Genomic DNA, 23056 nt, shown 5'->3' with positions numbered 1-23056 from the left:
CCATCAATTTTTGGATTTTGTCATGAAATTGTCCTAGTATTCTCGAGCTTCACTAAAACACAGTGATGTCTGGCCAATTTAATTCTCACACTATTGTGTGCTTTAATACGAACCTATAAATAAGTCTAGTTACCATTGACAGTTAATGCACTGGCCACAAATTTGTACAGAATAGTGGCTATTGTCTGTCACAATGATCAAGCACTGTCTTGATGTGAAACAAAATATAACTTCTGAACACCAATTCAACTCTTACATTATTACAACTTGAAAATAAATATGTTGAGTTTAATATCACAAACTGAATAACACTTCCATGTAACAATGACAATCTCATTTGCAATAAACTATCCGAAAGTTGAAAAACAAAAAACGCACACAAACCTCATTCTCAGGAAGGCCATGATGAATGAATAGTTATACTGATATTGTGCAGTTATTAATGATCACTGCCACCTAGGTGCCAAAGTAGAGCTACAGCGTGTTCTTTTTTTTTAGTGTTTGTTTACGTGATTACCAATTTATTTTCATTTGAAATATTTAATTTCTCTGCAATGGTTAAAGCAAATTGTCTGAATATTTAGCACAAGTTGCAAAAGAATACATCTTATGTTTTGTATAAAGAATCCGGTTGATAAGATGTACTGTGTCATTACTATTTTTTTTTTATCACTTCAAAGCACACATTTTTTTTATTCCAAGCTGTGGGCTTCCCTGATTTATTCGAAACTTCTGGAAGATCAAAGTTAGGATAGCAGAAAGGTACCCTGCAAATTTAAACAAAAGACAAAAAGGCCTAGTGCTACATATAACTTGACATTATATACTTAAATACTTATCTGTTTATAAGCAAGGGTCATTTAGTTAAATTCTTTGGACAAAGTATTTTAAGCCTACAACCATATCACGGTATGGCCCAACTGTACGTCCTAACACTGCTGCACCTGCAAAACGTTATCGCAATCAGTCAAGGCATTAGGCTTGTGGACAAAAATTGCATGGCAAAAATAACATACCAAAAAAAACACATCCCAAAAGTGGTCACAAAGTCACTAGCTGTCGTAGCTTCGCTCACTCACTCATCCAATTATTCACTTTGCACATTTAAGCCTGAAAGCCTAGGGCCGCACGTATAGTGCCCGCGACGGGCGACTGGACGAGTGACGTCACCCGTCGCCGCTAGCAAAAGTTATATTTCGCTTTGTGGCAGCGGCGTGGGCTTTCTGGCATTTGATTGGTTCAGGGACTGTCACATGAGGCGACAGCCCTTGAAAAATCAAATATTGCCAGCTTCCAAATTTGGCGACGTGACGTCGCATTGTCGCTGTCGCGCTTACTGGAAGTGCACGCGGCGGCGGCAATGTATTTGTTTTTGGGTGAAGTCACCCGTTGCGGGCCCTATACTCACGGCCTAACTGTGCAAAGCTACATGGCAAATATCTGTATATGTAATGCATGCTGCCTTTGTTAAGCTGATCCTTGTTTTTTTTATTGAGGGAAGATTGAAGGTAAAATTCCTAACATGCACTGAGTTTTCACATTGTTTTTAGAAAATAACAATACTTGTCATCTTCAACTTTATGCATGAGGTGAATAAAAAGTAGCAACTGTACTCTGTCTGAATGATTGTATTGTATTGTATGTCTTTATTTATATAGCGCCATTAATGTACATAGCGCTTCACAGTAGTAATACATGGGGTAATCAAATAAATAACAGATAATATAAATAACAGATCGTGGGAATAAGTGCTTTAGACATAAAAGTAACATTTCGGAAGAGGAGTCCCTGCCCCGAGGAGCTTACAGTCTAATTGGTAGGTAGGTAGAACGTACAGAGACAGTAGGAGGGAGTTCTGGTAAGTGCGTCTGCAGGGGGCCAAGCTTTATGTATCGTGTTCAGAATATCCACAGTGCTATTCATATGCTTCTTTAAGCAAGTGTGTCTTAAGGTGGGTCTTAAAGGTGGATAGAGAGGGTGCTAGTCGGGTACTGAGGGGAAGGGCATTCCAGAGGTGTGGGGCAGAAAGTGAGAAAGGTTTAAGGCGGGAGAGGGCTTTAGATACAAAGGGGGTAGAAAGAAGACATCCTTGAGAAGAACGCAAGAGTCTAGATGGTGCATAACGAGAAATTAGGGATGAGATGTAAGGAGGGGCAGAAGAGTGTAAAGCTTTAAAAGTGAGGAGAAGAATGGAATGTGAGATGCGGGATTTGATCGGAAGCCAGGAGAGGGATTTCATGAGGGGAGATGCTGAGACAGATCTAGGAAAGAGTAGAGTGATTCTGGCAGCAGCGTTTAGGATAGATTGTAGGGGAGACAGGTGAGAGGCAGGAAGGCCGGACAGCAGGAGGTTACAGTAATCAAGACGGGAGAGAATGAGGGCCTGAGTCAGAGTTTTAGCAGTCGAGCAACAGAGGAAAGGGCGTATCTTTGTTATATTGCGGAGGAAAAAGCGACAAGTTTTAGAAATGTTTTGAATGTGAGGGGCAAATGTGAGAGAGGAGTCGAGTGTGACCCCTAGGCAGCGTGCTTGGGCTACTGGGTGAATGATTGTAGTTCCAACAGTATGTGGAAGGAGGTAGTAGGGCCAGGTTTGGGAGGAAGTATGAGGAGCTCTGTTTTAGCCATGTTGAGTTTAAGGCGTCGGAGAGCCATCCAGGATGATATAGCAGAGAGACATTCAGAAACTTTGGTTTGTACAGCAGGTGTAAGGTCAGGTGTTGAAAAGTATATTTGTGTGTCGTCGGCATAGAGGTGATAATTAAACCCAAAAGATGTTATTAGGTCACCTAGAGAGAGTGTGTACAGAGAAAAGAGAAGAGGTCCCAGGACAGAGCCCTGGGGTACCCCCACAGAGAGATCAATAGAGGAGGAGGAGGTGTTAGCAGAAGAGACACTGAAAGTACGATGGGAGAGGTAGGATGAGATCCAGGATAGAGCTTTGTTCCGAATACCTAGAGTATGGAGAATGTGAAGGAGAAGAGGGTGGTCCACTGTGTCAAATGCTGCAGAGAGGTCGAGTAATATGAGCAGAGTGTAATGACCTCTGTCTTTGGCAGCATGGAGGTCGTCAGTTATTTTAGTGAGGGCTGTTTCGGGGAAGTGAGCAGAGCGGAAGCCAGATTGTAGAGGGTCTAGGAGAGAATAGGTGTTGAGAAAATGGAGCAAGCGAGAGAATACAAGACGTTCAAGGAGTTTAGAGGCAAAAGGCAGGAGGGAGACAGGTCGATAGTTAGAAAGACAGGTAGGGTCAAGCTTGTTGTTCTTGAGTAATGGTATGACTGTTGCATGTTTGAAGGAGGATGGAAAGGTTCCAGAGCAGAGGGAGGAGTTAAAAATGATTGGCTCAGTGAGTAAAGGCACTGACTCTGGAAACAATTATATTGATGTTTGAAGCACATGACTGTTTTACATTCTGTTGTCAGTGCTCTGTGACCTTGAATAAGTCATATTATCTCCCTGTGCCTTTTGAATCAAAAATGTGATTGTAAGTATAACATTCCCTGCCCAGCTCTTGGCTGGGACTAGGGTGACACTGAGCGGGTGTGCACACTCGTGCTCCCCGCGATGAAGCACATTGCTACAATGTGTGTGGCCAGCGTGAGCAAGGCGCTCAGCTGCTTGCAGAAAAGTAAATTTGTTTCTGTTGCCCGCTGGCGCGTCACATGAGCAGTTCGCCAGATGAGGGCAAACCAGCTTTATTCATTCAAAACAGCAGTTTATTAGCTAGCATGTACAGTCTCACATGAAATATCTCTAGGTACTTGGCATATGCTGTTTGTATGGCTTCCCTAGCTGCCCCACCTCTGCCTGCTAGGAAGGTGCGGAGGCTTTGTATGGCGTGGTATGTTAGTAGAATCCCTCTGCTCTATATCCCTAGCATTACCCTAGCATTGCTCCATATCGATGGAGCCCCTGGCAGGCCTAGTACTACTCCCTCTGGGATCGGCCCCCTCTCTTCAGGGTGGCTTTCCACTGCGTGGCCTTCTAGGTGAGAGCCGGTTGGGGACCCGCCTGTGGGGTGCACCCCACTGTACCTTGGGACTGTGGCTTGGGAAGCTCCCTCTGGGAGCCTGTCTATCATACATCTTGAGAGTACTGCCAGATCTTAGTGGGACTCTAACTACACAGGGTACTGATAACAATAAAAGGGATGGGGAACCTATCTTGTACTTAGGGGCTTACATAGCTATTCACAATGAGATCCCTTTTCTTCTGCTCCTCCTGGGATCTGGCCTTCCAGAACTTTCCCCCTCTACTTATTGCCCAGCATAATGTCACGGTATCCTGGCAGGAAGGGGACAGGACTTGATTTCTGCTGAAATCACCACAGAGAAGGAGCGTTACCCATGTGAGCCCACACCGTTAACCCCTTAAGGCCCTAGTAATCCCAAAGGGGGGTTACATAGGCTTTATGGGGCAGGTTCTCATCGTATTTGCAAAATTCTAGATATAACGCTATATATGCTGTTAGCACTCTGTAAGAAAAATACAGTATATCCTTTTTATTAGGATATAACTTTTAAAGAACATCTGTGATACTGATGGCTACTTTGATAAATATTGAAGTGCTATTTCTTCAGCTAATAAAGTGACACAAAGATTATATACAAGCCTTTTCATATATAATGGCAATCCTTTGTATAAACAATTTATCATGACATCTACTGACCCTAAAGAAGTAAATATTTTACAGAAACTGAAATGCTGCAGTTGCCCTTTAGACCTAGCCAATGAACTTCCTCTAAGATTCTAAGAAACAAGGTGATTCTGGCGCAACAGCCAAAAGTGGGTCCCAAATGAGTAGTATTAAAAATATTCCTTTATTGATCCATCTAAAAAAGTGGAGGAACTCACCCTCCTATGCGTTTCGTGTTACAAAAACACTAAGATTCTAGGTTGCTAAAGGTAAACCTGGAACTTAAGTTATTTTGCCTCCTGGGAATAGAATGAAAAACAAACATGCATATTAGACACTGAGAAAATTCCATGACATAGTTCACATTTACTGTACGTCAGAACATGTAGTGGCAGTCACTGTCATTTAAAAATTGTAGCTGCAACACATACATTTTGAAGCTACACACTCTCTGAAAATAAAGGTAGGTTTTACCTGTACTATACATAATAAGATAAAAATGGCTGGACTTTAATCAAAATATATATGCTACTATTTCAGTATAAAATATACGGTATACAGTATGTGATTAATGTAACAGTATTTGATTCCTTTTGGAGGGTTATGCTTTGATATTCTAAACCATTGAATCTTCTGGAACTGTAATAGTCTGCTTAATAATTAAATATTGCGTTTTCTGCTGGAACAATGAAGCTTGCTACAACTGTAATCATATACATATTCATAGACAAATACATGGGCACATAGCGTATAATAAGTATAAAACATATGCAAAATATTGTATCAATAGTTCTTACCTTTGTTTTGAATTGTGATGTGCCTAGATTAATTTTTAAATACACGTAACAGCCGTACACCTTTAATGCCATATGTCAGAGCTAGAGATGGCTAAAAATTTCAAATACCGATCCGTGGATTTTCTGCACATGGAAATCTACAGTATAGGCAGATTGAGCACTAAAGAAGAAAAAATAGTCCAGATACATCCACATCCCTTCCACCCATATTCGGTGATATCCACCATCGGATTTGAACTTAAATCCAATTTGAGAGAGAGAGCATACAGTATCTCCCAGGTATCTAATGTGTGTTCCTTTTTGAGCCCAGTTGTCTCTCCACATGTTATTTGGAGGGAGTTTTAGGGGAAATGAATTCGCATATTCACAGCAGATTCAAATTTTGGCAAAAATATTGCCTATCTCTAGTCAGACGTACAGTATGTTAACAAATCATTTTTATTTGTGTTATCACAGCCATTGAATTCTATGGAAAATTGTTGCTATTCTGTGTTATGCTACAATATTGTGTGTTATCAGTGGGTGAAATAACCTTTGCTACATCTGTATACTGTATCTTTTTAAATTCTTATAGTACAAAGGTATAAAATGTATCTCTAGTTTTTACATTTTTAGGTTGCTCAGTGTATATGGTCCACATCGTATATGAAAATGAAAATAGAAAGAATATAGTGCAACAATGTATGACCTAATAGTCAAGCTAAATGAAGATAGATACTGAGCACTCACAACGTTTTAGATACAAGAAAGCACTTCTCTCTCCAACTGGAGTGGTGCTGCGTGGAGTTTGTAATCTATTAAGTTGTATTTCTTCAATCTGTGTGTTTCGTGATGTCATCCGCTTAGTATCGCATGTGGATAAAAAGAATAATACAACATAGTATAGTAACGTCTGGTCTCTGATGGAAATGTAAGGTAAGTTTCACAATTTTACACTCACATTTAGGAGGACATAACAGGGCAGTATAGAGACACTTATCTCTCTATTAGGAGCAGAACTGCTTCAGAATGTAAGGTAACACTCCCACTGTGGCCAGCTCAATCAGGGATGTGTGCCCCGCCGATGTAAAAAGAAAAAGCTCACAATGGTATAGTATATCAAAATATCTATTGCTATTAACAAGAAAGCAATTTCATGTTCACTCACATTTCAAAGTACAATACCTGGCATGGTCCGAAAATAATGCAGAGCAGGATCCCCAGCGTTTTGGATAACCGGCGTGGGTCAGCCGTCCCGAACTCCTACGTCACTACCGGTGACGACTCGTCTGTGGGTGGAGCCGAGCGGGGACACACTATTGCCGTAGCGCTGATCTTACTGCTGCAATCAGGAATCAGATCGGGAACCAGATTCTACGCATTTCGCAAGAGATGCTTCTTCAGGAATCTGTTTCCGATTGGTGTACTCTGGGTATATATAGGCAATATCCTCTTTCATTATCTAAATTGGCTCTAATGCATTAAAGGTGATACTCACACATAGTACCACCTCCAAAAGCCTAGTGCAATTGCTTACCTAGCAACATATACAAACATAATGACCTAATACAAATATATTTGAAGAAAAATACTAGCATGTATAAAAATATAAAAAGTATATACTGATTGTAAAAAATATTATAAAAAGACGCAAATGAATTCTGCAAGAGAGAAAGTGTATAGAAACATATCATTAAGACACAATTAAGAAAATTTTACAAAAGCAGAAAGGGTACAATTAAACGAGGATATTCATACAATAAATGCTCCTATATCAATATCCTTGTTTAAGCCTTTGGGCACTAAAGTGTTCATTCTGTGTATCCAAAATGTTTCACGTTTGGCTAGCGTATTCAACCTGTCACCACCCCTCCAATGTGTGGGGATATATTCAATACCTTTATATGTACATTTAGGATCTGACTGATGTTTAATCTTATAGTGTAACGATACTTGATGGGTAAGTAAACCTTTTTGTAATATTTCCCAAATGTTCTATCACTCTAACTCTGAGTGGACGTGAAGTTCTACCTATGTACTGAAGTCCGCACGAATATTTGAGTAGGTAAATTACATATGCTGATTTGCAATTAATGTAGGGTTCAATATTAAAAATTTCACCAGTGTGGTTGGACTTGAATGTCAACTTCTCAACATGTTTATGCATACAGGCTTTACATATATAGCAGCCATAGAATCCCTTTGGCTTTTCTAACTATGTCTTGCCATCAGATACCTTCTTTCTTTTTAATGTTGTAGGTGCAAGTTTTCCCTTTAGGTTCGGGGCTCTGCTAAAAATTACTTTAGGTTTCTCGGTGTAACAGGGGACTTATCCCTGTTCAGAAAACTTGACTCTAATCCAGCAGTGTGCTGGTTAATTGACCAGCACCTGGCTGATTGGAGGTTTGTTAGAGAAAAGGCTCCTCCTGAGACAGGAAGGAGAGACTCCTGAGCCACACGTGGGCTGAACCAGGAAGGGACAGAGAGGTCTTGAGCAGCTGTATTCTGACAGCCAGACAACAAGACAACAAGGGGGAGAACACTTCTAAAACCTGAAAGCTGAAAATGCCTTAGGACAAAAAGGCTACACCAGGAGAGCAGAGAAGGATTCCCCCCTACAGCTACCAGAGAGACAGATAAAACTTTACTTTCTAACACTGTTGTATATCTGCACATATCAAAATATATGTTTTGGGGCTGGGAAACATGCTAATCTAAAGGGAGTTGTGGACTGCATATGTTTAACTAGAAATACTCCCAGATGGAGCAGAAGCTTTGTTTGACCCCTTATTTGCATACGTTTGATGATTTTCTTGTGTTAAAGAAGCAGGCGCAATAAAAGCCTTATTTAATTTCACCCTAAAACCCGTCTCTATTGCGTACCTCTGCACGTCTCTTACACTCGGGTATGTTGTTTTTTTAGTATTGGATCATTCAGAAGAATATGCCAATTCTTCTGAATGATTTTCCTAATACTATTGGCTTCTCTATTATATTCTGTAATAAAGGAAATGCCATAATTCTGGTCTTTTATAGGTGTCTTTTTTGTTGTACTAATCAACTCTTTATGACTCAATTTATCTACTTTTTCTTTTGCTGTAGTAATAGTACTCTGTCTATAATTTTGATCCTTACATTTTTTTACCAAAATATCTGATTGTTCTTCATATATGTTATTATCTGTACAGTTACGTTTGATTCTCCTTAGCTGGCCATACGGGATATTTTTGATCCAATTAGGATCATGGCAGCTTGATTCTAGTATGAAATTATTGGAATCTACAGGTTTGAAATAAGTTTTTGTTTTGAGACTGCAGTTTTCAACATATATAATGATATCCAAGAATTCTATCTCAACTGGACTGGTCTTACTTGTAAACTTTAAATTAAAATCATTCAAATTAAATGAAGTCAAAAACATATCCAATGATACCTGATCACCCCAAGATGATCACAATATCATCTATGAAACAGTTCTAGGGCACTTACCAGTATGTATTAAATGGAACTGTTTTATCTCTTTGAGTATGTAACATTTGTGAATCCATTCCACATGAATCCAGCAATATATCCTATTAAAATAAATTATAAGCAGTGCGGTACACATTCAACATCTGTGAATTTATGTCAAGTTAACCCAACATCGTAAATGGAGGCCTGCTTGGCATTCTTGGTGTTTAGATCAGTTACATGAAAATTACATGATTTTAGCAATGTTTGTCAAATATTAGCATTATAAATATGCTAATTAGATTTTGAACAACATTATGGGGACTCCTTTATTAAGCTCCTGAAAAATGCGTATTGACACAAATTAAAGTTGTTCTGTTTTTCCCTGTATTACAAATATTCATACATGTGGCCATGGTGTGCTAAATTTACTTAAATCTTGTAGATATATTTTTTGATGTTAAAAAGATGGCGAAAAATACCATTACTATAAGCAGAAATTGTTACAATACTTATGTTTTGTATAATGTCTCGCTAACGGCTGTTATTGTAAAACACAACTATTCAACATAGATGTAGCCTAAATTACTGTACCCGAAGCCATGTGAAGAAAAGCATAACAGTAGGACATAAAAATAGGACGGCTATGATTAATCCCTGTGTGCTAAAAAAGTTTAATACTTTGAAACATTAATTTTTTTCTCTACTTTTGTTTTTATTTCTTGTTGAATATACAGTAATTACTTCCAATAAAATCCTTTCAGCAGTTTGTATGGTATATCTATCTCATTGGAGTAATGTTTGCTTTTCCTTCTCTTACTGATACTCTGGGATTGGGAGGTGTTTCCTTGTGGCCACTCCGAGCACACACTCACAAATAACTCATGTTACTTTAATATTTTCCTTAAATTACTTTCAAACACATAGGGGCCTATGCACTAAGCTTTTATAAGCCACTTATCGAGCACTTATCACCTAAAATGCCTACTCCGATTTTGTAAGTGTCGATAAGATGGCGATAAAATAATGAGTCCCCAAAAATGTCAGCGTTCACAAAAAAATCGCAGATTGAGTGGCGATAAGCCACTTATCGGCAGGTTCTGAAACGCGTGCAATTCTAGTAGCAGAGATTAGGTTATCGAGGCTAATCATGGCTCTAGAATGGCGAGTTTCTCACAAAATCCTCACGCCAAGAAAAGTTGGCGTGGTGGTGAGAACCTGCTGGGAAGCGGCGAGACGGGACATAGAAAAAAAATGCCTTTTTCCTGCATCAGATTGATGCCGGGGGTCTCTGGAGCTATTACACATTAATATCAGCCACGGAGACCCCGCATGAATCCCATGCAATAAAAATGCATTTACAGTCAACTTCATTACCTTAGCGGCTAACCGCTAAGGTGATGAAGGGGTTAACCCCTACCGCTACCCAACAGGGGCCAAATCCCCCTTCGTGTCCGGGGGTCCTCAGTTGGTCACCGCAAGTGTCTCTGGGCCTCCAGGTGGTCCCCGGGTGGTCCCTGCGGGTGTCTGGTTGTCCTTGGGTGGTCCCTGCAGGTGTCTGAGGGCCCTCAGGTGGTTCCCACAGGTGTCTGGGGGCCCTCGGGTGGTTCCCACAGGTGCCTGGGGGCCTCTGGTGGTTCCCATGGGTGTCTGGGAGCCATTGAATGATTCCTGCAGGCATCTGGTGGCCCTTGGGTTGTCCTGGGAGTCCTCAAGTGACCCCTGTGGTGTCTTGGGGTCCTCGGGTGGTCACCGCTGGCCTGTGGTACCAATCCTGTTGCAAAAAAATATAGATATGGATAATAGCTCATTTGCCCATTATTAAATAAAACAGTAGCCAACCAGCAAAAATAAAGTAAATAAACCTTTCTACTTACAGATGCAGCCACCAGTATTAGAACTCTTGCCTGGGAAATTCTGGGGCAGTCTCACAGTAAATGCCTCAACATTGACACAACATTGCCTCAGTTTGAATGGGACTGCAGGGACCCCCGGCTGTGTTAATTCGATGGGCCAGTAAGAAAATCACAGAAATGTTGAGGCATTTATTGTGAGACTGCCCCAGAATTTCCCAGGTAAGTGTTCTAATATTGGTGGCTGCTTCTATACCCCTGCCATCATGAAGGACATCCTCATCAGCATACTGCAGGGCCATGTCCTCTGTTACTAGAAAGAATACAATAAATAATACAATCTAATGGCCCCTAACCCCTTAATCACCTTAGTGGTTAATAACCGCTATAGTAATTAAGGCTATTATCCACCCTCCCCCGCTACCTACCCTAGAGGCATAACCACCCACCCTGGGCCCACTATACCCACCCTGTACCCATTGATTGGCATAGTGGTACATCATACCCATATAATATGGGCATGATAAACCACTATAGCAGTCAATGGTCACCCTAATCAAAAAGCCTCAAGGCCAAAAATACACAATATTCAAACATACTGTATACACAAGCACCTAAACTCAACAATTCAAGAAATAAAACCATTAGCCAACCAATTAAATAAATACAAGCACTAGACTACTAATCAGTTAAATAATTTAAAGCACTAACCAACAAATCAATTAATTAAACCACTAGCCAACACATCAATTAAAACCAGTAGCCAACAGCATAAATAGTTAATTAAAAATGCTAAACCAATGAAAAATTACATAAAAACAAGCCATCTAAATTACAAATGATGTAAGCCAAACAATAAACAGAAAAATAAAGCAATCAATAGAAAAAAAAGCATTTGCCAAAAAATGCATTGGCTATCATTGTATTGATCTGTACCCTAAACGGGGACAGATTAATACATTAGCACTCAATAGGCAATAAAAAACATGAAAATACAAAAATACCTGTATTTTTTTTTATATACATTCAATATTTTACTTACCTTTAGAAGTGTTGGCCATCCGAATCCAGGGGTATAAGGAAGCTCTTATAACGCGACGTCATCAAAGACAATCCAAAGCCATCCATCTTGAAGATCCGGAACAGGTAACAAAATTCTTCTTTCTTTTATCTTCTATCACCTTCTTCTTTCTTCATCTGTCATTATTTCTTTGTTTTCTGTAATCTTCTTTCTTCATCTGTTAATCCACAAAATCCCATGCTAAATCCACAACATGAAGTTGTCACGTCGGCTTCTTGAGATTAAATCAGGCGTCAGGACCTTAAATATGGCCAGTGATGTCACATTTGTAGGTCGGATAGTACAGGTCCAGTCTGATTGGACGCTGTATCATGTCCCCGCCTCTTTATTTATTTATTTTTTGGGTGAAGAATGTGACGTCATCTCCAAGGGAGGTACGTCACATCCTTCAAACCACATGTCCATATCACATGGTATTAGAGCCAATGGGATTCTCTTCCATTCCATTGGTTGCTGTACCATGTGATAGGTTACATTAGTTCAAAAGGATGTGACGTCACTTTAAGGGATGATGTCACAACCTTTTGAAGTAAAGTAACCTATCATATGGTACAGCAACCAATGGGATTGAAGACAATCCCATTGGCTCTAATACCATGTGATATGGCCATGTAGTTTGAAGGATATAACGTACCTCCCTTGGAGATGACGTCACATCCCTCACCAAAAAAATAAGAGGCGGCACATGATACAGCATCCAATCAGATTGGAGCTGTAGCATCGGACATAAAAATGTTATGACACAGGCCATATTTAAGGTCTTGACGCCTCATTTTACCTCAAGAAGCCGACGTGACATTGTGTTCTGGATATACTATGGGGCTTTGTGGATTAACAGATGAATAAAGAAGATTACAGAAAACAAAGAAATAATGATGGATGAAGAAAGAGAAGAATTTTGTTACCTGATCCGGATCGTCAAGGTGGATGGCGTTGGATTGTCTTTGGCGTTGCGGTATGAGAGTTTCCAGATACTGCTGGATTCGGAGGGCCAATGCTTCTAAAGGTAAGTAAAATATTGAATGTATGTAATTTGTTTTCCAATTTTTTTGTATTTTCTTGTTTTTTATTGCCCATTGACTGCTAATGTATTAATCTGTGCCAGTTTAGGGTACAGATCAATACAGTGATAGCTAATGCATTTTTTGGCAAATTCTTTTTTTCTGTTTAGTGTTATTTTTTTCTATTTCTCTTGGTTGTTTGGATTAATTAGTTTGTAATTTGGATGGCTTGTTTGTTTGTATTTTTTCAATTGATTTCGAGTTTTTAATTAATTCTTTTGTTGGCTCCTTGTTTGAATTGATGTGTTGGCTAGTGGTTTAAGTAATTAATTGCTTTGTTGGTTTCTAGTCAAAATGAGTTAATTGTTTTGTTAATTAGTGCTTTTATTAATTGAATTTGTTGGCTAGTGCCTTTATTTATTGAATTGTGGTGTTTAGGATCTTGTGTATGTTTTATTATTGTGTATTTTGGGCATTCATGTATTTTTATTAGGGTTTCCATTGACTGCTATGGTGGCTTATCATGCCCATATTATGAGTATGATTAACCACTATGCTAATCAGTGGGTACAGGGTGGGTATAGCTGTTCTGGGGTGGGTGGTTATGGCCTCCCGGGTGGTTAGCGGGGGAGGGTGGGTTAACCCCTTAATTACTATAGGGATTATTAACTGCTAAAATAATTAAAGGGTTAGGGGCCATTAGATTGTATTCTTGCTGCCAACAGAGGACATGGTCCTTGAGTATGCTGATGAAGACGCCCTTCATGATGGCAGGGGTAAATAGAAAGGTTAATTTACTTTATTTCTGCTGCCTGGTGTCACGGTAAACCAGGTCTTACCAACAAATTAATACTGGGATTCTAGACTGAGCAGTACAAGGCGGATAAAATAAATTGTAATTTATTTCCTTTTAAGACAAACAAACAATATTTCTCAATTACACTCAATAAACACTTACTGGGATGGGAAACGAAATAAAATGTCCACGGAACGAAACAAAGTCTCTGGACACCCATGCACGCATGCAAGTGGGTGCGCGATGTGAGCCATGTGACAGTCCTTGGCTAGGGGCACAACTTGCCACCTCTATATCTCTGCAGAAAGGAAAGATTTCATAATGTCCTTACTGGATTCGTTCGGGAATCCTTAGCTCAAACAAATTCTGGAAGAGGGGCACGATCCTTGGTTACGATGTTGTTAACCCATCACAGTCCGGAACCTCTGACGCTAGAGCTTGAACATTTCTTGGTAAAATCTCAGATGAATCTGACTGGGATTGCGCTGCAGGCATCTTTATAGGGGTAAGGGTCCTATTCCTAACATACACACCCAATCTTCTTGTGGGAACAACTTTTCCCACCTATCCCCGACTTGCCAGGAGTTCATAGAACGGGCAGAAGTTGCTTCCCGGTCTGCTAAGACCATGCGTTAACCTCACACCTGAGCTGCTTAGCATACCAGGCCCAACATTTTACCTGGCGACAGTAAGTCTGGGGTTTGGCTACAAGTGTGAAGCGCCTATACTTCACAACGATATCTGGTACTTGGGAATAATCCGGCCACCCTAACACCTAGGGTCTCTGAGGCTTTTCAACTCCGGACTTCTCTAGACACTGGGGCACCGACTTAGCAGGGTGCCCTTTGAAGTACGGAGAGGAAAAATCCCTCATGTTATTCATCCATAACTTTATGGGCATGTTAATGGATTCATTGCCGGACCTGCAGGAAAGGGTTTCCTGCCTTTGCATTTAAAACACCATTGGAATACAGTTTATTTATATATGTATGTTCTGTAGGTGCAACAAATATAAAACCAATATGTATTTTCATGGTACATTTTTAACTAACTGCACTCCAAAAATTAGAGTGGTAGCTCTTTCCTAGAGCAAGTTATCCACTTAATTGAAGGGGCTCTGTGATGTGGGTTGCGGTTTGACCTATAATCGGTCTGGGTTACAAGCCGGCATACAATGTATCCGTGCTGGATTTGATCGGTAACCGCAGATGCGCACCTTCAATTCACCTTAAGTGTATAACGAGATGGCAGGATACCATGTATCAAGAAGGCACTTCAGCTAAACCGCAGACCACTTATTCAATTGACTTTGCGGTTTAGAGATCTGCGGCTTAAAAAGTGATACCCATCTTCAAAGCAGTCACTTACTCGCAGGCACGCTTCTTTAATCAGCGCTTGGCACAGCGCTAGAAGCTCCCCCTTGTGTCACGAATACAGTTAGCACATCTCTCATTCATTCATTTAACTGCAGCTAGCTTCTGAGCTGCAAAACAGGGACAATAAAGGCAGTGTAGGGGAAAACATGGTATTATGGTGACAATACATTTTAACCTCTTCCGTCCCAACACGGTTTAGGGTTAACCAGCCGGGCAGAATACCTTTATTATTGGCCTGGTTAACCCTTTCACCGCCACACCTGGCTAATGCTTGATTTAATAATGGGTAAATGAGCTGTTATCCATATCTGGATAATAGTTATTTGACCCATTACTGTACTGTATGTGTTGGAGGGGGGGAATGGGGGGAGAGGTGTATTTATTGCAATGTATTCCAAATATTATTTTTTGATACAGGATTGGTACCACGGGGACCACCTGAGTGCCCCAAGACACCCGCGGGACAAACAGAGGACACCCAAGGGGACCACCCGAAAGCCCACGGGAACCACCTGAGGACGCCCGGACACCTGTGGGGAACACCTGTAGGAATCACCCGAGGGTCCCCAGACACCCATGGAGACCACTGAGGGTCCCCAGACACCCGTGGGGACCACCCAAGGGCTCCCAGACACACGCGGGGACCACCTGGAGGCCCACGGACACTCACTGGGACCACCCGGCGACCCCCGCCAGCCTCTTGTATCAATCATGTGTATAAAAATATAAAATCTGGTTTTATGTGGGGTCACAGGGAGTGGCTTTGTGTATTGGTGTTTAGTATATATTGTAATGTTTATTGTGGGCAGAGGGGGTGAGTGAAGGGACAAGTACCCACTTCACTCACATCCTCTACCCTGTAATAAAGATGCTATTGTGCCTTAACCCCTTCATTACCTTAGGAGCTATCCGCTAAGGTAATGAAGCTGCTTTAATGTAATTTTTATTATTAGTGTGCGGGAGCAGGGGGTCTCCTGAGCTGAAATGCATTGATTTCAGCCTCGGGGACCCCCTGCTTCCCGAGTTACAGGCCCAAATATGTGCAGATATCTCCTTCACTATTTAAATTGGGAATAATATTTAACTCGGGAAGCAGGGGGTCCCCGAGGCTGTAATCAATGCGATTCTGCTCTGTAGACCCCCTGCTCCTCTACACTAGTAATAAAATTAAAATGAAAAAATATAAATTTCGGGCGAGATTTGCACAGGCAGCTCTCTCTGCAGAAGAATGGAATCGCCGGGTAAGGCCTTACCAGAGAGGCAATCTTCACGGCGCTGGCTACAGGCCCATTTTGTGAATTTTGCGATCACAGGTAATGGAGGCTTTCTGATACCGTGCTAGCAACGCTCACAAAAATGGTGTTTTAAATGGCCCCGCGATTTTTTTTATGAACGCTTAGTGCATGGGCCCCATAGACCCAGTTCCACAGAGGTCTATTTCTGATTTGTTGAGCGTTAACGCTGCATAATTGAGCTTTGAAGCTATAAATTAAGTACAGTTTTCAGCCACAATGGAGGGGAGTAACACCACCTTTTAGGTACGAGGTGCTTCACGCCATGTTATTTGAACTTAACGTTAAGCCTATGGTAATGAGATTAATAAAGGCAGTTGTTCTGGCTTTGTGGATATGCATTAACCTCAGGGAAAATACCAGCTGTTACTGATTTTGATAATGGCCGCTCATAAACTGAGTTAACAGACCACTGTGGATCTGGGCTATAGTCAATTTTAGATGTAAATCTATCCGAAATGCAGTTGCAACATTTTTTGCATTTTGTTCCCCAAATTTGGTTCCTTGTGAAACATTTTACCAAGACTCAAAAGGCTAATAATGTTGCCAAATTAGTAAGTTAACATCAAAATATAGCATTGCGGGTGAAACGTGACGGCATTAATTGGATCTCGGCATTTTAAAGAATTTTGGAAGATAATCTACAGATTTTAGAGACGTTAATATATTCATCAAAATTGAAATGCGTGTTGACTTAATGCTCGGCAAATAAAACATTTATAATAGATGAAAGGGAAATTATGCATGTTTTGTGACCCTGGGCAAATGTTTTGTACATCTCTAGTCATTTTAACATTGACCGATAGACCCCCAAAGTGCGTTTATGATGATATACGTTAAGACAGTAATGAGTAAAGTGAAGTCTGGGTCACAGGCCAGGATCAAAGCTGAGGCCAAGCCCTAGATAAGGGCGCTATATAAATGTTATAATTAAATAAGACTAACTTTTTTTTTCTTCTTTGGCTCACAGGTTTTGTTCTGCAAATTTGGCCTTAGAACTCCTAAAATGGAGGTTGCTGAATTCAGAAAGAGGGGCAAGGAAATGGTGGACTACATTGCTGATTACCTTGAACAGATTGAAAGCAGACAAGTGTATCCTGATGTAGAACCTGGGTATCTCAGACCTCTCATTCCAGATTCTGCACCGCAGGAAGGAGAGACATTTGAAGATGTCTTGAAAGATGTTGAGAGAGTGATCATGCCTGGGGTAAGTCTGTGAACGCACAAAATCTTTAAGGCTACTATCAACCAGTTGCAATCTTGTGATCTAAAATGAATGGATACTATAATCTGAAAAATGCTGTCCCTCAAAAAAAATTTTTTATTTGAAATGTCCAAGCATATGTGATACTTGCAAAAGTAGTCATACAGTATATCAGAGTATCTTATGGTGCCCTTAAAACAGTCACAATATAAATCTATATATTTCACAAAAAAGAGGGTGGATGCACACCAAGTGCAAACGTTAATTTAGATCATTTATTAGTATTTGACAAGAGACAACGTGCACAACTTTTCGGGTACAGAAGTCTCTTCAGGTAAAATTGTATATTAAAAACCATACAGTAATTGCAGGCCTAATTTCTACTACTTCTATGAAAGAATCTTCTCTTGCATGTAGGGAGCATATATATATGTAAACATATATATATATATATATATATATATATATATATATATATATATATATATATATATATATATATATAGAATAAATGAGTTCTTCAGTATTAGGTGATACCTTTTTTATTGGACTAACAATTTATGTCATAGGACAAGCTTTCGAGAGTTCTCCTTGTATTGTTTGACCTGAGGAAGAGAGGAGAACTCTCGAAAGCTTGTCCTATGACATAAATTGTTAGTCCAATAAAAAAGGTATCACCTAATACTGAAGAACTCCTTTATTCTGCACTATCGCAACTGGACTAACACGGCTATTTTCTGCTTTATATATATATGTGTGTGTGTGTGTGTGTGTGTGTGTGTGTGTGTGTGTGTGTGTGTGTGTGTGTGTGTGTGTGTGTGTGTGTGTGTGTGTGTGTGTGTGTGTGTATGTGTATACACTGTATATAATATGTCTATCACCATAGATTTTGTGAAAAAGGACAAAGAAAAGCACTTGCATAAAGCATACTCCAAGGACAACAAATCTAAGACTGCATATAAAAATAAATATATATAACAAGTAAATACATAAGAGTATGCAACTATGGAATCAAAGGAAGAGTTCCTCTCGTTATAGCAGAGCAAGAAGGTAAAATGTAGAAAGACAAAAAGATACAATGAGTACACAATTGGTTGGATCACTGACAACTTCTTGATGGTGTCTGATTTTCTAAAATTTCTGGTGTTGGTTTCCACTTTCTGGTGAAGGTGCACGTATTTTGAAAATCAGACACCATCAATAAGTTATCACTGATCCAACCAAGTGTGTACTAATTGTATCTTTTTGTCTTTCTACATTTTACTTGTTGCTCTGTTGCTCTAATGAGAGGAACTCTTCCCTAGATTTCATATTTGCATACTCTTATGTATTTTTTTTAAAATATATATTCATTTTTATAGATGGTTAGTGTAGTTTTTAATTTATTTAAATGAGATTGTCTATTTAGGATTGTTTATGGATGTATGTATAATATTTGGATTTTTTTTTTATAAAGATAGTGTAAGTCAAGTAGTTTTGTATATCTTAAGTTGTATTAAAAAGTTATGTTGTAAAAAAAATATATGTATCCACAAGAGTTATACACCATCTGTGTAAAGAGGCTCATCTCAGGACCAGACGTGGACCCGCAGGGCTGAGGTAGGATATTTAATCACCGACCTGAACAGAGAGAGAGAGTCCTGAAATTAGTATCCCGGAGTCAGGGTCACAGGCCAGGATCAAGGCAGGTTGGCAAAGGTTCAGAGTCGGTGTTACGGGCTGAGGTCAAAGCTAGTGGCTGATAATCGGTCGGGTCACAGTTTGAGGCCACAGCAGGATACAGGCAAACAGGGTCTGACAGGAACCCACAGTAAACTATACTCTGGCTAACTTTCTGAAAGAAGTCCAACCTCTATCTATATAAGCAGGTTGATGGTAGCATTGAAGCAGGGGATCTCCGGGGCTGAACCCCAATCATTTCAGGTCCGGAGATACTCTGATTCCGGAGGTAATTACCTTCATAGTGGGTGCCGGTAGCCACTTAAGGCTTCACTATATGTCTGCTTTTCAAAGCTCCCGGGCACTGCGGGCCAATAGGAAGCTGTGATGTCAAAAGGTTTGGCTTCCTATTGGCCTATGTGACGAGGAAACTGAAAACTGCAGACATTGTCACCTCCTTTGGAAGTATCTCTGGAAGCAGGGGGTCCCTGCATCTTAAATGAATGGGGTTCAGCTCTGTAGACCCCTTCTTTCACCCTGTATTTAAAAAAAAATAAGAAAACAAAACAAACTGGCTTGATTGCGCCTTCAAATTCTTTATTGGGCTTAATGGATCTGGATATAAAAAGCTCCTCGGGAAGCCTAAATGGCAAAATGCGTTGTCACTTTGAGCATGCAGTGACGTTGAGGTGATCGGCCGACAGAGGTATCTGTCTATTGGAATGTCTGGAACTCATGTTAGATGCCGGGGAGAGCTGGTCTGTCGAGGCTTTAACGGAGAAGTGGCTGGTTCGGCTGCAGATCCGCCACATTGTTACAAAACCTTGTTTTAAACTTAATAAATGTGAGTTAAATACCTTGTAATGTGGCTATAATTTTTTTGCTGCTACAATACTGCTGCGGCACAGTTTATTCGAGCATTTGCCCGTTCTGTGCCGCAGCAGTAGCCTGGCGCGCGCCCGAGTGTGACGGGCGCGCGCCGAAGCAGCGGAAGAGCGCCCTCCGATCGGGGCGCTCTCCCTCCCGCTGCCGGGTCCGCCGGGTCCCCCGGAACCCCCTGCCGCTGTCCCGCGATCGCGGGACACCAGGGCTCCCTCGGGGAGCCCCTGGACGTGCGTGCAGGGGGCGCACGCTCCCGAAGACGCGTGACCGCGCGTCTATGACGCGCGGCACGCCGAGGGGCGGCCACTAGCAAGCCGGGAAATCTCCCGGCTTGCGGATCTGGCCGCAGTGCAATTAAATGTGTCGCCAGTGTACATACTACACCAGGATATGCTTTTTTTGTCTTATTCCTGATTCAATGTCTGAAAATTCTGTGAAGAATATAAAAAAATAGTTCTAGCCATAGGAATATACAAAATTCATTTGCTTCATGTGAATGCTATTCTTAGTCCTTTTTCACAAAATTGATAGTGAGAGACATACATATTTTTCGTGATTTTATGGAGGTTTTGAATTATCTGCGGTCCCTACATTCAAGAGAAGATCCTTACATAGAGGGCTGAAACACAGTCTCTTAAAGTTCAAAGCTGCAATTGTTATCACAAGAAAATTCCACAATCTATAGTGATGGTTTATCACATTGCACAAAGTTATGTACTTTTCAATTTATGCACTAATTATTAAGATTGAATTGTGTCACTTTAATTGTAATTTACACTGAAAGTAGCACCCTTAATTTTGGGGGTTATGATTGTATGAAACGAGCAGCCATTTTGAAAGTGGTAAAAAGACGAGAAACAAAACATTTTTGAGGGATTCAGTAAACAACTAAAGTAAAGTATATGTAGCCATGTGTAAAATTGGTGTACATATCTCTCTCTTTCTGGCAGTAATCCCTGGTAAAAAGGCAGGGTTGCCAGTAGTCATCATGGAGGTTTGCCCTCAAACCCTGTAATGTGTCATATGTAGCAAAGGAAGTGACAGCATGCTCTGTGTCCACTGTTAGTGACACAGAGGTGGGTCTTTCTGGAGCCTATATATTGCACAGCACTTCCTGAAGTTAGTGAGTCAAGTCAAGGCTGTGTGTTATGTCTGAGTGAAGTGTCTGCAGCAGTTCAAGTCTATCTGTCAGGGAGGCACGTGGCAAAGTGACAAGCTGAGTACACACTGTGTCCAGGGCTCTGGCACAGCTGGTGGTCTCCCTTAGGGGAGAGGTGGAAAGACAACTTGATTAGAGAACAGAAGGAACCTTCCTGGAGATGGGCAACATGATAATGTGCGGCTAAGTGTCGGCCGCTATGATGGGCAGTCTGCCATGTCTGATTTAATTAAAGATGCCCTTGTTCAAGAGACCCTTCTTGTCTGAGACTGGAGTTATTCAGCAAGAAAATGCACCCAGGAGTTCTCTTCCAGAAACTCCTCCCTGCTATCGTGGGGATCTGGAAGGGATGGAGGTGCTGTACCAATTGTGAGTAGAACTCAGCACTACCTCATACGCCTGTCATGGTGAAATCCCCACTACCAACGAGTGGGAAACTTAGGAGTCCTGTGAGCCAGCAGGTGCACCACACTACACTGACATGTAACTGGGGGCAGTTTCTCACATAGTAGTTAGGATACACATAGGGGTGAGGGAAACACCATTACAATTGGAGGCGCTGCTGAGATAATCAGGACAGGCTTTTGCTGGGCTAACTGGGAAACAGGAGATGTATGCTGCCAGGAAGTGCTGTGGAGTGGACGGGACCTAGGGGTAGTCAGGAGCGTGACGGCCTGCTCGCAAAGTACACCCTAGGGCCTTGAATGGAGTAAAGTGGGTCTGGAGACAGGGCTATAGCTGTTCTAGTCACCTTGAGGCAGCTAGTCGTAGGATGCCTGAGGGGATAGCCTGGTTAACATGGGTCAGGAATTCCTGAGAGGGTCTGTGCTAGGTGTAGCCAAGAGTAGGTGGACGCCCTAGTACTGCATGGGAGAAGCCAGAGTACTCTAGCCAGTACCCAGACTACTTACCACAGTGAACATACTGGAGGATCGTGACAGCATACAGTGAGAGAGTTAGCCTAGCCTGAGGTAGTGCATACATGAGTAAGACACACATGAGATACATGTAGAGGAGAGGTGCACTGGCATTCTTTATTGCATCGAAATGGCGGCTGCCCAGCAGAGAGGAGCACCATGTGCGATCGCAATCAAAGTATAAAAATGGCGACTGCAAGTGATGATCCGCGCGGTGCAGAGAGTCCAAGATGGCGGCTCGCGCCTGATGGAGAGAGCGCACGTGGAGTGTGTACCACGGAGGTACCACATACAGAAGGGACTTTTGCTAGTCTACTATGGAGTGGCGCTAAAGCAGTGGCTGCGCTGTTTTTGTCCTGCCTAGGAGCCTGGGGTGCCACCCTGGGGGAAAGTGTTGAGGACATTGCTATAGTGTGTGAAAATAATGGAGTATCTGATTGCCAGACGGTGATCACCAAACAAGTAACCCCTGCTACTAATGTGGATTTCAGCTTGATCCAAAAGGTCGGCTCCCGCTTCCCTGGGAGACCGCGTGGGCTGTATGAAGAAGAACATTTTGCAAACAGTGCTGTTGCAAGAACTTGGCCGGGAGAGGCGTGAAAGAGAGAACCCCACCCTGCTGGGGAAAGTGGCGTGAAAGCTGTGGCCGCGCCCTCCTGGACTGGGACAGGCTCAGAGCCGACTCTGAGTCAACATGTGAATCTGTGGGACCTTCCTCTAATATCTACCAGGGGGAGGGGTCCGTGCATCTGCCAATGGCAAACGGAGCTCACTGAGGGAGGAGCTATAGGTGCGCTTCCTGCCCCTCAGTTGCGAGGAGCTGGTGAACAAGAGAAACTGCTGTGCCGTGTGTCTCCCTTGCCAAACACTACTACCAAGAGTGAAATGGACATTGCTGTACACCCCTACCTATTGCCAAGAGGCTTCCTGGTAGTACAGGCGGGTGGAAAAGAAACCTTGCGGTGCCTGTG

The 23056-nt window shown here is 41.6% G+C and overlaps 1 protein-coding gene across 1 annotated transcript in view; it reads left to right on the top strand.

Annotated features, from left to right (window-relative positions):
- DDC (dopa decarboxylase) overlaps window positions 1–23056 on the top strand; it is a 174982-nt gene that overhangs the window by 50645 nt on the left and 101281 nt on the right. Inside the window, exon 2 of the mRNA XM_075586479.1 lies at window positions 17235–17471. Within this exon, the coding sequence (XP_075442594.1) occupies window positions 17271–17471 (201 nt within the window). The 5' untranslated portion in view covers window positions 17235–17270. The remainder of the gene's footprint in view (window positions 1–17234; window positions 17472–23056) is intronic.

Source organism: Ascaphus truei, chromosome 2, assembly GCF_040206685.1.
Source record: "Ascaphus truei isolate aAscTru1 chromosome 2, aAscTru1.hap1, whole genome shotgun sequence".
Taxonomy (NCBI): Eukaryota; Metazoa; Chordata; class Amphibia; order Anura; family Ascaphidae; genus Ascaphus; species Ascaphus truei.
This window is presented reverse-complemented; position numbering and strand designations above follow the sequence as displayed.